The sequence below is a fragment of the Saccoglossus kowalevskii genome, chromosome 3, assembly GCF_978046115.1.
Source record: "Saccoglossus kowalevskii chromosome 3, keSacKowa6.1, whole genome shotgun sequence".
Lineage (NCBI taxonomy): Eukaryota > Metazoa > Hemichordata > Enteropneusta > Harrimaniidae > Saccoglossus > Saccoglossus kowalevskii.
This window is the reverse complement of record NC_140643.1, coordinates 45,863,723-45,877,509: the sequence shown is the minus strand read 5'-3', so window position 1 is coordinate 45,877,509 and position 13,787 is coordinate 45,863,723. Positions and strand designations below refer to the sequence as shown.

The following is a 13,787-nucleotide window of genomic DNA, read 5'->3' as shown; positions in this document are numbered from 1 at the left end:
AGAGTTACCTCACATCACCCTAACTAAACACTCAGAGTTACCTCACATCACCCTCACTAGACACTCAGAGTTACCTCACATCACCCTAACTAGACACTCAGAGTTACCTCACATCACCCTCACTAGACACTCAGAGTTACCTCACATCACCCTAACTAGACACTCAGAGTTACCTCACATCACCCTCACTAGACACTCAGAGTTACCTCACATCACCCTCACTAGACACTCAGAGTTACCTACCACCACCCTTGCTAGACACTCAGAGTTACCTCACATCACCCTCACTAGACACTCAGAGTTACCTACCACCACCCTTGCTAGACACTCAGAGTTACCTCACATCACCCTCACTAGACACTCAGAGTTAACCCCAACACCCTCACTAGACACTCAGAGTTACCTCACATCACCCTCACTATTCACTCAGAGTTACCTCACATCACCCTCACTAGACACTCAGTGTTACCTCACATCACCCTCACTAGACACTCAGTTACCTCACATCACCCTAACTAGACACTCAGAGTTACCTCACATCACCCTCACCAGACACTCAGAGTTACCTCACACCACCCACACTAGACACTCAGAGTTACCTCACATCACCCTCACTAGATACTCAGAGTTACCTCACATCACCCTCACTAGACACTCAGAGTTACCTCACATCACCCTAACTAGACACTCAGAGTTACCTCACATCACCCTCACTAGACACTCAGAGTTACCTACCACCACCCTTGCTAGACACTCAGAGTTACCTCACATCACCCTCACTAGATACTCAGAGTTACCTCACATCACCCTCACTAGACACTCAGAGTTACCTCACATCACCCTAACTAGACACTCAGAGTTACCTCACATCACCCTCACTAGACACTCAGTTACCTCACATCACCCTAACTAGACACTCAGAGTTACCTCACACCACCCACACTAGACACTCAGAGTTACCTCACATCACCCTAACTAGACACTCAGTGTTACCTCACATCACCCTCACTAGACACTCAGAGTTACCTCACATCACCCTCACTAGACACTCAGAGTTACCTCACACCACCCTCACTAGATACTCAGAGTTACCTCACATCACCCTCACTAGACACTCAGAGTTACCTCACATCACCCTCACTAGACACTCAGAGTTACCTCACATCACCCTCACTAGACTCTCAGAGTTACCTCACACCACCCTCACTAGACACTCAGAGTTACCTCACATCACCCTCACTAGACACTCAGAGTTACCTCACATCACACTCACTAGATACTCAGAGTTACCTCACATCACCCTCACTAGACACTCAGAGTTACATCACATCACCCTAACTAGACACTCAGAGTTACCTCACATCACCCTCACTAGACACTCAGAGTTACCTCACATCACCCTAACTAGACACTCAGAGTGACCTCACATCACCCTCACTAGACACTCAGAGTTACCTACCACCACCCTTGCTAGACACTCAGAGTTACCTCACATCACCCTCACTAGACACTCAGAGTTACACCCAACACCCTCACTAGACACTCAGAGTTACCTCACATCACCCTCACTATTCACTCAGAGTTACCTCACATCACCCTCACTAGACACTCAGTGTTACCTCACATCACCCTCACTAGACACTCAGAGTTACCTCACATCACCCTCACTAGACACTCAGAGTTACCTCACATCACCCTCACTAGACACTCAGAGTTACCTCACATCACCCTCACTAGACACTCAGAGTTACCTCACATCACCCTCACTAGACACTCAGAGTTACCTCACATCACCCTCACTAGACACTCAGAGTTACCTCACATCACCCTCACTAGACACTCAGAGTTACCTCACATCACCCTCACTAGACACTCAGAGTTACCTACCACCACCCTTGCTAGACACTCAGAGTTACCTCACATCACCCTCACTAGACACTCAGAGTTACCTCACACCACCCTCACTAGACACTCAGAGTTACCTCACATCACCCTCACTTGACACTCAGAGTTACCTCACATCACCCTAACTAGACACTCAGAGTTACCTCACATCACCCTCACTAGACACTCAGAGTTACCTCACATCACCCTAACTAAACACTCAGAGTTACCTCACATCACCCTAACTAAACACTCAGAGTTACCTCACATCACCCTCACTAGACACTCAGAGTTACCTCACATCACCCTAACTAGACACTCAGAGTTACCTCACATCACCCTCACTAGACACTCAGAGTTACCTCACATCACCCTAACTAGACACTCAGAGTTACCTCACATCACCCTCACTAGACACTCAGAGTTACCTCACATCACCCTCACTAGACACTCAGAGTTACCTACCACCACCCTTGCTAGACACTCAGAGTTACCTCACATCACCCTCACTAGACACTCAGAGTTACCTCACACCACCCTCACTAGACACTCAGAGTTACCTCACATCACCCTCACTAGACACTCAGAGTTACCTCACATCACCCTCACTAGACACTCAGAGTTACCTCACATCACCCTCACTAGACACTCAGAGTTACCTCACATCACCCTCACTAGATACTCAGAGTTACCTCACATCACCCTCACTAGACACTCAGAGTTACCTCACATCACCCTCACTAGACACTCAGAGTTACCTCACATCACCCTCACTAGACACTCAGAGTTACCTCACATCACCCTAACTAGACACTCAGAGTTACCTCACATCACCCTCACTAGATACTCAGAGTTACCTCACATCACCCTCACTAGACACTCAGAGTTACCTCACATCACCCTAACTAGACACTCAGAGTTACCTCACATCACCCTCACTAGACACTCAGAGTTACCTCACATCACCCTCACTAGACACTCAGAGTTACCTCACATCACCCTCACTAGACACTCAGAGTTACCTCACATCACCCTCACTAGACACTCAGAGTTACCTCACATCACCCTCACTAGACACTCAGAGTTACCTCACACCACCCACACTAGACACTCAGAGTTACCTCACATAACCCTCACTAGATACTCAGAGTTACCTCATATCACCCTCACTAGACACTCAGAGTTACCTCACATCACCCTCACTAGACACTCAGAGTTACCTCACATCACCCTCACTAGATACTCAGAGTTACCTCACATCACCCTCACTAGACACTCAGAGTTACCTCACATCACCCTCACTAGATACTCAGAGTTACCTCACATCACCCTCACTAGACACTCAGAGTTACCTCACATCACCCTCACTAGACACTCAGAGTTACCTCACATCACCCTCACTAGATACTCAGAGTTACCTCACATCACCCTCACTAGACACTCAGAGTTACCTCACATCACCCTCACTAGACACTCAGAGTTACCTCACATCACCCTAACTAGACACTCAGAGTTACCTCACACCACCCACACTAGACACTCAGAGTTACCTCACATCACCCTCACTAGATACTCAGAGTTACCTCATATCACCCTCACTAGACACTCAGAGTTACCTCACATCACCCTCACTAGACACTCAGAGTTACCTCACATCACCCTAACTAGACACTCAGAGTTACCTCACATCACCCTCACTAGACACTCAGAGTTACCTCACATCACCCTCACTAGATACTCAGAGTTACCTCACATCACCCTCACTAGACACTCAGAGTTACCTCACATCACCCTCACTTGACACTCAGAGTTACCTCACATCACCCTAACTAGACACTCAGAGTTACCTCACATCACCCTCACTAGACACTCAGAGTTACCTCACATCACCCTAAGTAAACACTCAGAGTTACCTCACATCACCCTCACTAGACACTCAGAGTTACCTCACATCATCCTCACTAGACACTCAGAGTTACCTCACATCACCCTCACTAGACATTCAGAGTTACCTCACATCACCCTCACTAGACACTCAGAGTTACCTCACATCACCCTCACTAGACACTCAGATTTACCTCACATCACCCTAACTAGACACTCAGAGTTACCTCACACCACCCACACTAGACACTCAGAGTTACCTCACATCACCCTCACTAGATACTCAGAGTTACCTCACATCACCCTCACTAGACACTCAGAGTTACCTCACATCACCCTCACTAGACACTCAGAGTTACCTCACATCACCCTAACTAGACACTCAGAGTTACCTCACATCACCCTCACTAGACACTCAGAGTTACCTCACATCACCCTCACTAGATACTCAGAGTTACCTCACATCACCCTCACTAGACACTCAGAGTTACCTCACATCACCCTAACTAGACACTCAGAGTTACCTCACATCACCCTCACTAGACACTCAGTTACCTCACATCACCCTAACTAGACACTCAGAGTTACCTCACATCACCCTCACCAGACACTCAGAGTTACCTCACACCACCCACACTAGACACTCAGAGTTACCTCACATCACCCTCACTAGACATTCAGAGTTACCTCACATCACCCTCACTAGACACTCAGAGTTACCTCACATCACCCTCACTAGACACTCAGAGTTACCTCACATCACCCTCACTAGACACTCAGAGTTACCTCACATCACCCTCACTAGACACTCAGAGTTACCTCACATCACCCTAACTAGACACTCAGAGTTACCTCACATCACCCTCACTAGACTCTCAGAGTTACCTCACACCACCCTCACTAGACACTCAGAGTTACCTCACATCACCCTCACTAGACACTCAGAGTTACCTCACATCACACTCACTAGATACTCAGAGTTACCTCACATCACCCTCACTAGACACTCAGAGTTACCTCACATCACCCTCACTTGACACTCAGAGTTACCTCACATCACCCTCACTAGACACTCAGAGTTACCTCACATCACCCTCACTAGACACTCAGAGTTACCTCACATCACCCTCACTAGACACTCAGAATTACCTCACATCACCCTCACTAGACACTCAGAGTTACCTCACACCACCTTCACTAGACACTCAGAGTTACCTCACATCACCCTCACTAGACACTCAGAGTTACCTACCACCACCCTTGCTAGACACTCAGAGTTACCTCACATCACCCTCACTAGACACTCAGAGTTACCCCCAACACCCTCACTAGACACTCAGAGTTACCTCACATCACCCTCACTAGACACTCAGAGTTACCTCACATCACCCTAACTAGACACTCAGAGTTACCTCACATCACCCTCACTAGACACTCAGAGTTACCTCACATCACCCTCACTAGACACTCAGAGTTACCTCACACCACCTTCACTAGACACTCAGAGTTACCTCACATCACCCTCACTAGACACTCAGAGTTACCTACCACCACCCTTGCTAGACACTCAGAGTTACCTCACATCACCCTCACTAGACACTCAGAGTTACCCCCAACACCCTCACTAGACACTCAGAGTTACCTCACATCACCCTCACTAGACACTCAGAGTTACCTCACATCACCCTCACTAGACACTCAGAGTTACCTCACATCACCCTCACCAGACACTCAGAGTTACCTCACACCACCCACACTAGACACTCAGAGTTACCTCACATCACCCTCACTAGATACTCAGAGTTACCTCACATCACCCTCACTAGACACTCAGAGTTACCTCACATCACCCTAACTAGACACTCAGAGTTACCTCACATCACCCTCACTAGACACTCAGAGTTACCCCCAACACCCTCACTAGACACTCAGAGTTACCTCACATCACCCTCACTATTCACTCAGAGTTACCTCACATCACCCTCACTAGACTCTCAGAGTTACCTCACACCACCCTCACTAGACACTCAGAGTTACCTCACATCACCCTCACTAGACACTCAGAGTTACCTCACATCACCCTCACTAGACACTCAGAGTTACCTCACATCACCCTCACTTGACACTCAGAGTTACATCACATCACCCTAACTAGACACTCAGAGTTACCTCACATCACCCTCACTAGACACTCAGAGTTACCTCACATCACCCTAACTAGACACTCAGAGTTACCTCACATCACCCTCACTAGACACTCAGAGTTACCTCACATCACCCTCACTAGACACTCAGAGTTACCTCACATCACCCTCACTAGACACTCAGAGTTACCTCACATCACCCTCACCAGACACTCAGAGTTACCTCACACCACCCACACTAGACACTCAGAGTTACCTCACATCACCCTCACTAGATACTCAGAGTTACATCACATCACCCTAACTAGACACTCAGAGTTACCTCACATCACCCTCACTAGACACTCAGAGTTACCTCACATCACCCTAACTAGACACTCAGAGTTACCCCCAACACCCTCACTAGACACTCAGAGTTACCTCACATCACCCTCACTAGACACTCAGAGTTACCTCACATCACCCTCACTAGACACTCAGAGTTACCTCACATCACCCTCACCAGACACTCAGAGTTACCTCACACCACCCACACTAGACACTCAGAGTTACCTCACATCACCCTCACTAGATACTCAGAGTTACCTCACATCACCCTCACTATTCACTCAGAGTTACCTCACATCACCCTCACTAGACACTCAGTGTTACCTCACATCACCCTCAATAGACACTCAGAGTTACCTCACATCACCCTCACTAGACACTCAGTGTTACCTCACATCACCCTCACTAGACACTCAGAGTTACCTCACATCACCCTCATTAGACAATCAGAGTTACCTCACATCACCCTCACTAGACACTCAGAGTTACCTCACATCACCCTCACTAGATACTCAGAGTTATCTCACATCACCCTCACTAGACAATCAGAGTTACCTCACATCACCCTCACTTGACACTCATAGTTACCTCACATCACCCTAACTAGACACTCAGTTACCTCACATCACCCTCACTAGACACTCAGAGTTACCTCACATCACCCTAACTAGACACTCAGAGTTACCTCACATCACCCTCACCAGACACTCAGAGTTACCTCACACCACCCACACTAGACACTCAGAGTTACCTCACATCACCCTCACTAGATACTCAGAGTTACCTCACATCACCCTCACTAGACGCTCAGAGTTACCTCACATCACCCTAACTAGACACTCAGAGTTACCTCACATCACCCTCACTAGACTCTCAGAGTTACCTCACACCACCCTCACTAGACACTCAGAGTTACCTCACATCACCCTCACTAGACACTCAGAGTTACCTCACATCACCCTCACTAGACACTCAGAGTTACCTCACATCACCCTCACTTGACACTCAGAGTTACATCACATCACCCTAACTAGACACTCAGAGTTACCTCACATCACCCTCACTAGACACTCAGAGTTACCTCACATCACCCTAACTAGACACTCAGAGTTACCTCACATCACCCTCACTAGACACTCAGAGTTACCTCACATCACCCTCACTAGACACTCAGAGTTACCTCACATCACCCTCACTAGACACTCAGAGTTACCTCACATCACCCTCACTAGACACTCAGAGTTACCTCACATCACCCTCACTAGACACTCAGAGTTACCCCCAACACCCTCACTAGACACTCAGAGTTACCTCACATCACCCTCACTAGACACTCAGAGTTACCTCACATCACCCTCACTAGACACTCAGTGTTACCTCACATCACCCTCACTAGACAATCAGAGTTACCTCACATCACCCTCACTAGACACTCAGAGTTACCTCACATCACCCTCACTAGATACTCAGAGTTACCTCACATCACCCTCACTAGACAATCAGAGTTACCTCACACCACCCTCACTAGACACTCAGTGTTACCTCACATCACCCTCACTAGACACTCAGAGTTACCTCACATCACCCTCACTAGACAATCAGAGTTACCTCACATCACCCTCACTAGACACTCAGAGTTACCTCACATCACCCTCACTAGATACTCAGAGTTACCTCACATCACCCTCACTAGACAATCAGAGTTACCTCACATCACCCTCACTTGACACTCAGAGTTACCTCACATCACCCTAACTAGACACTCAGTTACCTCACATCACCCTCACTAGACACTCAGAGTTACCTCACATCACCCTAACTAGACACTCAGAGTTACCTCACATCACCCTCACCAGACACTCAGAGTTACCTCACACCACCCACACTAGACACTCAGAGTTACCTCACATCACCCTCACTAGATACTCAGAGTTACCTCACATCACCCTCACTAGACGCTCAGAGTTACCTCACATCACCCTAACTAGACACTCAGAGTTACCTCACATCACCCTCACTAGACTCTCAGAGTTACCTCACACCACCCTCACTAGACACTCAGAGTTACCTCACATCACCCTCACTAGACACTCAGAGTTACCTCACATCACCCTCACTAGACACTCAGAGTTACCTCACATCACCCTCACTTGACACTCAGAGTTACATCACATCACCCTAACTAGACACTCAGAGTTACCTCACATCACCCTCACTAGACACTCAGAGTTACCTCACATCACCCTAACTAGACACTCAGAGTTACCTCACATCACCCTCACTAGACACTCAGAGTTACCTCACATCACCCTCACTAGACACTCAGAGTTACCTCACATCACCCTCACTAGACACTCAGAGTTACCTCACATCACCCTCACTAGACACTCAGAGTTACCTCACATCACCCTCACTAGACACTCAGAGTTACCCCCAACACCCTCACTAGACACTCAGAGTTACCTCACATCACCCTCACTAGACACTCAGAGTTACCTCACATCACCCTCACTAGACACTCAGAGTTACCTCACATCACCCTCACTAGACACTCAGAGTTACCTCACACCACCCTCACTAGACACTCAGAGTTACCTCACATCACCCTCACTAGACACTCAGAGTTACCTCACATCACCCTCACTAGACACTCAGAGTTACCTCACAGCACCCTCACTAGACACTCAGAGTTACCTCACATCACCCTCACTAGACACTCAGAGTTACCTCACAGCACCCTCACTAGACACTCAGAGTTACCTCACATCACCCTCACTAGACATTCAGAGTTACCTCACATCACCCTCACTAGACACTCAGAGTTACCTCACACCACCCTCACTAGACACTCAGAGTTACCTCACATCACCCTCACTAGACACTCAGAGTTACCTCACATCACCCTCACTAGACACTCAGAGTTACCTCACATCACTCTCACTAGACACTCAGTTACCCCCACCACCCTCACTAGACACTCAGAGTTACCCCCACCACCCTCACTAGACACTCAGAGTTACCCCCACCACCCTCACTAGACACTCAGAATTTCCTCACACCACCCTTGCTAGATACAGGATGTTTTAGAATCTGCTGACACCTTTAAACTTGTATCGGTGCACACACGATGGCCAAATTATTACGTACGTACGTACCACTAACTCGCTCTCAATTCCTTACAACGAGCTTGTTTACTGTGTTCATGTAATATATTATTTATATAGGTCGTGTGAAACCAAAACCCGTTCGCCCGGCGGCAGTAAAAAAATCTCGAAAAATTTCAAGAACTTCTAATAGGCAAAGAGGTTATGGTAAGTGTCACTGTCAAATTTCTCATTTAGTCTACTGGTGTATTGTTGGTTTCTGAATATGAATGTGGCAGTTCGTCTACCTGGCCTTTCTATGTATAAATCGTGTTCGTATCACGTGATAGACTTTGTACGAGTACGTATCAAATCCGATAACTTGATGACGTAATCGTACGGCATAATCACATGAACCAGTACGTGGTCTATTGCACTGGTGATAGTAATCATTGTATGCTATACATTTTGTTTTGCTTTATTGAAATGAAATAATGACCGCCATATTTGGATAATACTTTACAGCATACGGAGACCCCCATTTTGTGGTAGAACTTCAAGATAGCGATGAGACCGTATGTTTCAATATCAATGGAGATAAAGATGACGTATTAAACTTAGTGAGTGACCCTATTGCTGGTATGTGATAATTTCAGCTTATATCACCTTAATATGTCAGTATTTAATATACACATTGTTATCTTGGCAGATAAATACCCCTTGAGTAGACTCGGTCAACCAATAAAATAGTTGGAATGTAGATTCAAGTTCTATAACATTGGATATTGTCTACACCATTGCAACCCTAATCACGTATAAAGAAATTAAATATTTCTACACCTTCTACTTCTACATTACAAAACAAATTAATAAAGAACAAATGAAACGTTGGAAGACTTTAATGACCATCTGGGTATGTCCACATTCATAATGCTTTGCCTTTTTACAGGTGTGTACGCAAATTCCAGATTAATTGAAGAGGGGAAAACGAGTACGAACTGGGCGAGGCGGGGGACCTACTTGGGGGAAGTGGGTGTCGTCTTACATAAAGGGAAGTCTCCACTGTTCATTAGGGTAACGGTGAAGAACATTTCTATTAATCATACACATATGTTACCATGGAAACCAATGAAAATGGTGATGGGCAATATCACCCTACGTGTCTCCAAGAGTCGCACGTTTTCCGTGTCCCAAGGTGAAGGAATAACGTTAGTGATACACTTAGTTAGAAAACATCCGCCTACGATCGGCGACTATTTTGGATTCTATATCGAGGATGGGCGCGGGTTTTCCGAAATGGTCCACGGACTCATTGGTAAGTCAAAATATCATGCTGATTTGAACTTGATACGGAATAACCGGTCAGTGTACGGAACAAGGGACATTGATATCCAAATGTATGCTTTCATTTGTTTCGTGATCAAAATCAATAATTCCTTGGCTTATATCAACTGTAAACATGCTTAGTGGTTTTGTTCGATATTGTAGTTGACATATAAACTGCACGATTATTTTATCAACAATATATATCATAAATTCGTAGCACGCATTTTGCTCCAATAATTAGTTAATTTAATGTGTACCAATGTGTGCGAGAACGTGTACCAATGTGTGCGAGAATGTGTACCAATGTGTGCGAGAACGCGTACCAATGTGTGCGAGAACGCGTACCAATGTGTGAGAGAACGTGTACCAGTGTGTGAGAGAACGTGTACCAGTGTGTGAGAGAACGTGTACCAGTATGTGAGAGAACGTGTACCAGTGTGTGCGAGAATGTGTACCAGTGTGTGCGAGAACGTGTACCAGTGTGTGAGAGAACGTTTACCAGTGTGTGCGAGAACGTTTACCAGTGTGTGCGAGAACGTGTACCAGTGTGTGCGAGAACGTGTACCAATGTGTGCGAGAACGTGTACCAATGTGTGCGAGAACGTGTCCCAATGTGTGAGAGAACGCGTACCAGTGTGAGAGAACGCGTACCAGTGCGTGAGAGAACGTGTACCAATGTGTGAGAGAACGTGTACCAATGTGTGAGAGAACGTGTACCAATGTGTGCGAGAACGTGTACCAATGTGTGAGAGAACGTGTACCAGAGTGTGCGAGAACGTGTACCAGAGTGTGCGAGAACGTGTACCAGTGTGTGAGAGAACATGTACCAGTGTGTGAGAGAACATGTACCAGTGTGTGAGAGAACGTGTACCAGTGTGTGACAGAACGCGTACCAATGTGTGCGAGAACGCGTACCAATGTGTGAGAGAACGCGTATCAGTGTGTGAGAGAACGTGTACCAGTGTGTGAGAGAACGTGTACCAGTGTGTGAGAGAACGTGTACCAATGTGTGAGAGAACGTGTACCAGTGTGTGCGAGAACGTGTACAAGTGTGTGCGAGAACGAGTACCAATGTGTGAGAGAACGCGTACCAATGTGTGAGAGAACGTGTACCAGTGTGTGCGAGAACGTGTACTAGTGTGTGCGAAAACGTGTACCAATGTGTGAAAGAACGCGTACCAATGTGTGAGAGAACGTGTACCAGTGTGTGCGAAAACGTGTACCAATGTGTGAGAGAACGTGTACCAGTGTGTGAGAGTTCGTGTACCAATGTGTGCGAAAACGTGTACCAATGTGCGCGAAAACGTGTACCAATGTGTGCGAAGACGTATACCAATGTGTGAGAGAACGTGTACCAATGTTTGCGAGAACGTGTACCAATGTGTGCGAGAACGCGTACCAATGTGTGAGAGAACGTGTACCAGAGTGTGCGAGAACGTGTACCAGTGTGTGAGAGAATGTGTACCAGTGTGTGAGAGAACGTGTACCAGTGTGTGAGAGAACGTGTACCAGTCTGTGCGAGAACGTGTACCAGTGTGTGCGAGAACGTGTACCAGTGTGTGCGAGAACGTTTACCAGTGTGTGCGAGAACGTGTACCAGTGTGTGCGAGAACGTGTACCAATGTGTGAGAGAATGTGTACCAGTGTGTGCGAGAACGTGTACCAGTGTGTGCGAGAACGTGTACCAGTGTGTGCGAGAACGTTTACCAGTGTGTGCGGGAACGTGTACCAGTGTGTACGAGAACGTGTACCAGTGTGTGAGAGAACGTGTATCAGTATGTACTACTTGAACAACGTTTTTTCTGTGTCTATTTTGAATTCAGGTCAATTCCATAGCGGGAAAATAAGTATTGAGAATATGCGAACGGATATTTTTGATCCAATCTACCAACAGGCAGATTTGAGAGTTGGCGACCGAAACGTTACAGTTTACGAGAACTACCGTAAGGACCCCAAAAATAATCTGCGAATCCGATGTTGGTTCGCTCACAACAATGCCCGCGGAGTGATTGATGGGAAACACAAGGACTATTTTGTTCAAAGCATTTTCAGTAGAGATTTTTCTGCGCCCTGAAAGCGTATTATGGAGGGAGACTAGCCGTAATTAATTATATATGCATGAGAAATATTCATTAGGGATAGTGAAAAGTGACGTATGTTCATTTCCGTTCATGCTATCAAATGTGTTTGGGTGATTGTACATGTATTACATAGATAACCTAGTTGTTTTTAAACATTATTTACGTAATCGCTTCTGCTTGTAATACAGTAAATATGGTTCATATATTTTGTCCAGGTAGCTTTATATCGTTTATATTTAAATGGCATTAAACTGAAATATCAAAGACAATATTCGATCTATGTTCTATGAATATATATGGCTGTTTTATTGCCTTAATCTTAAACAATTCATGGCAAGATATAGGTGTCAATATGTTTGTCGCTGTCCTGGTTTCCTGTGAGGTCAGCTATGTGATGTATTCCAAACTAATACATCATATATTTCGAAACCAAACAAGGTTTGTCGTATTTTTATATTCCAACACCACATCACCACAGTTAGGCACATCTTAATTTTCAGTGTGCATTTAAAACATTTTATCAGTCAAGATTGTGCCAATATTACTCAAGAGTATTCGGGGATTTTTAAATAGAATTATAGCATTTGTATGTATCTTACCATTTGTAGTTCAAAGAATAATTGACATTAAACAAATCACATTTCGTTAATGCTGTATATGTTTATAAGAAAACTGCATAGAATCCAAGATTAATATTATGTATGATCCGTGTCTGCATTTCTTTGGTGAGTTTAACTTTGGCGCGCTCCAACTTATCCAACTTTATAAAAAGCCAGCCCAAACCATTTAGATCAGCAACGATTAAATTGGTTACCCGTTACTCACAACACTGAGTTCTTCCTAAAGGTTTCTAAAGAAAACCCGAGTCAAGTGTTTTACGTAATTGGTAATAAATAGTTTCATTATGTCTCTTAGTGCGCAGCTTTTCCACGCATGCGCTCTCATCAAACGATACAAGTGTCGGTAAGAGTTCCTTAGTCCTCCCCAACTCATAACTCTAATCCTAACCATGCCCCTCCAGTGCTTTTCCCCCATTTTAATTGTATATACTCCTTTTA

The 13,787-nt window shown here is 45.8% G+C and overlaps 1 protein-coding gene across 1 annotated transcript in view; it reads left to right on the top strand.

Annotated features, from left to right (window-relative positions):
• LOC100375519 (inter-alpha-trypsin inhibitor heavy chain H3-like) overlaps positions 1-13,378 on the top strand; it is a 108,345-nt gene extending 94,967 nt beyond the window's left edge. Inside the window, exons 10-13 of the mRNA XM_085497263.1 lie at positions 9,464-9,550; positions 9,848-9,961; positions 10,272-10,637; positions 12,472-13,378. Coding sequence (XP_085353389.1) covers positions 9,464-9,550; positions 9,848-9,961; positions 10,272-10,637; positions 12,472-12,722 — 818 coding nt within the window. The 3' untranslated portion in view covers positions 12,723-13,378. The remainder of the gene's footprint in view (positions 1-9,463; positions 9,551-9,847; positions 9,962-10,271; positions 10,638-12,471) is intronic.
• Positions 13,379-13,787: the final 409 nt, after the last annotated feature.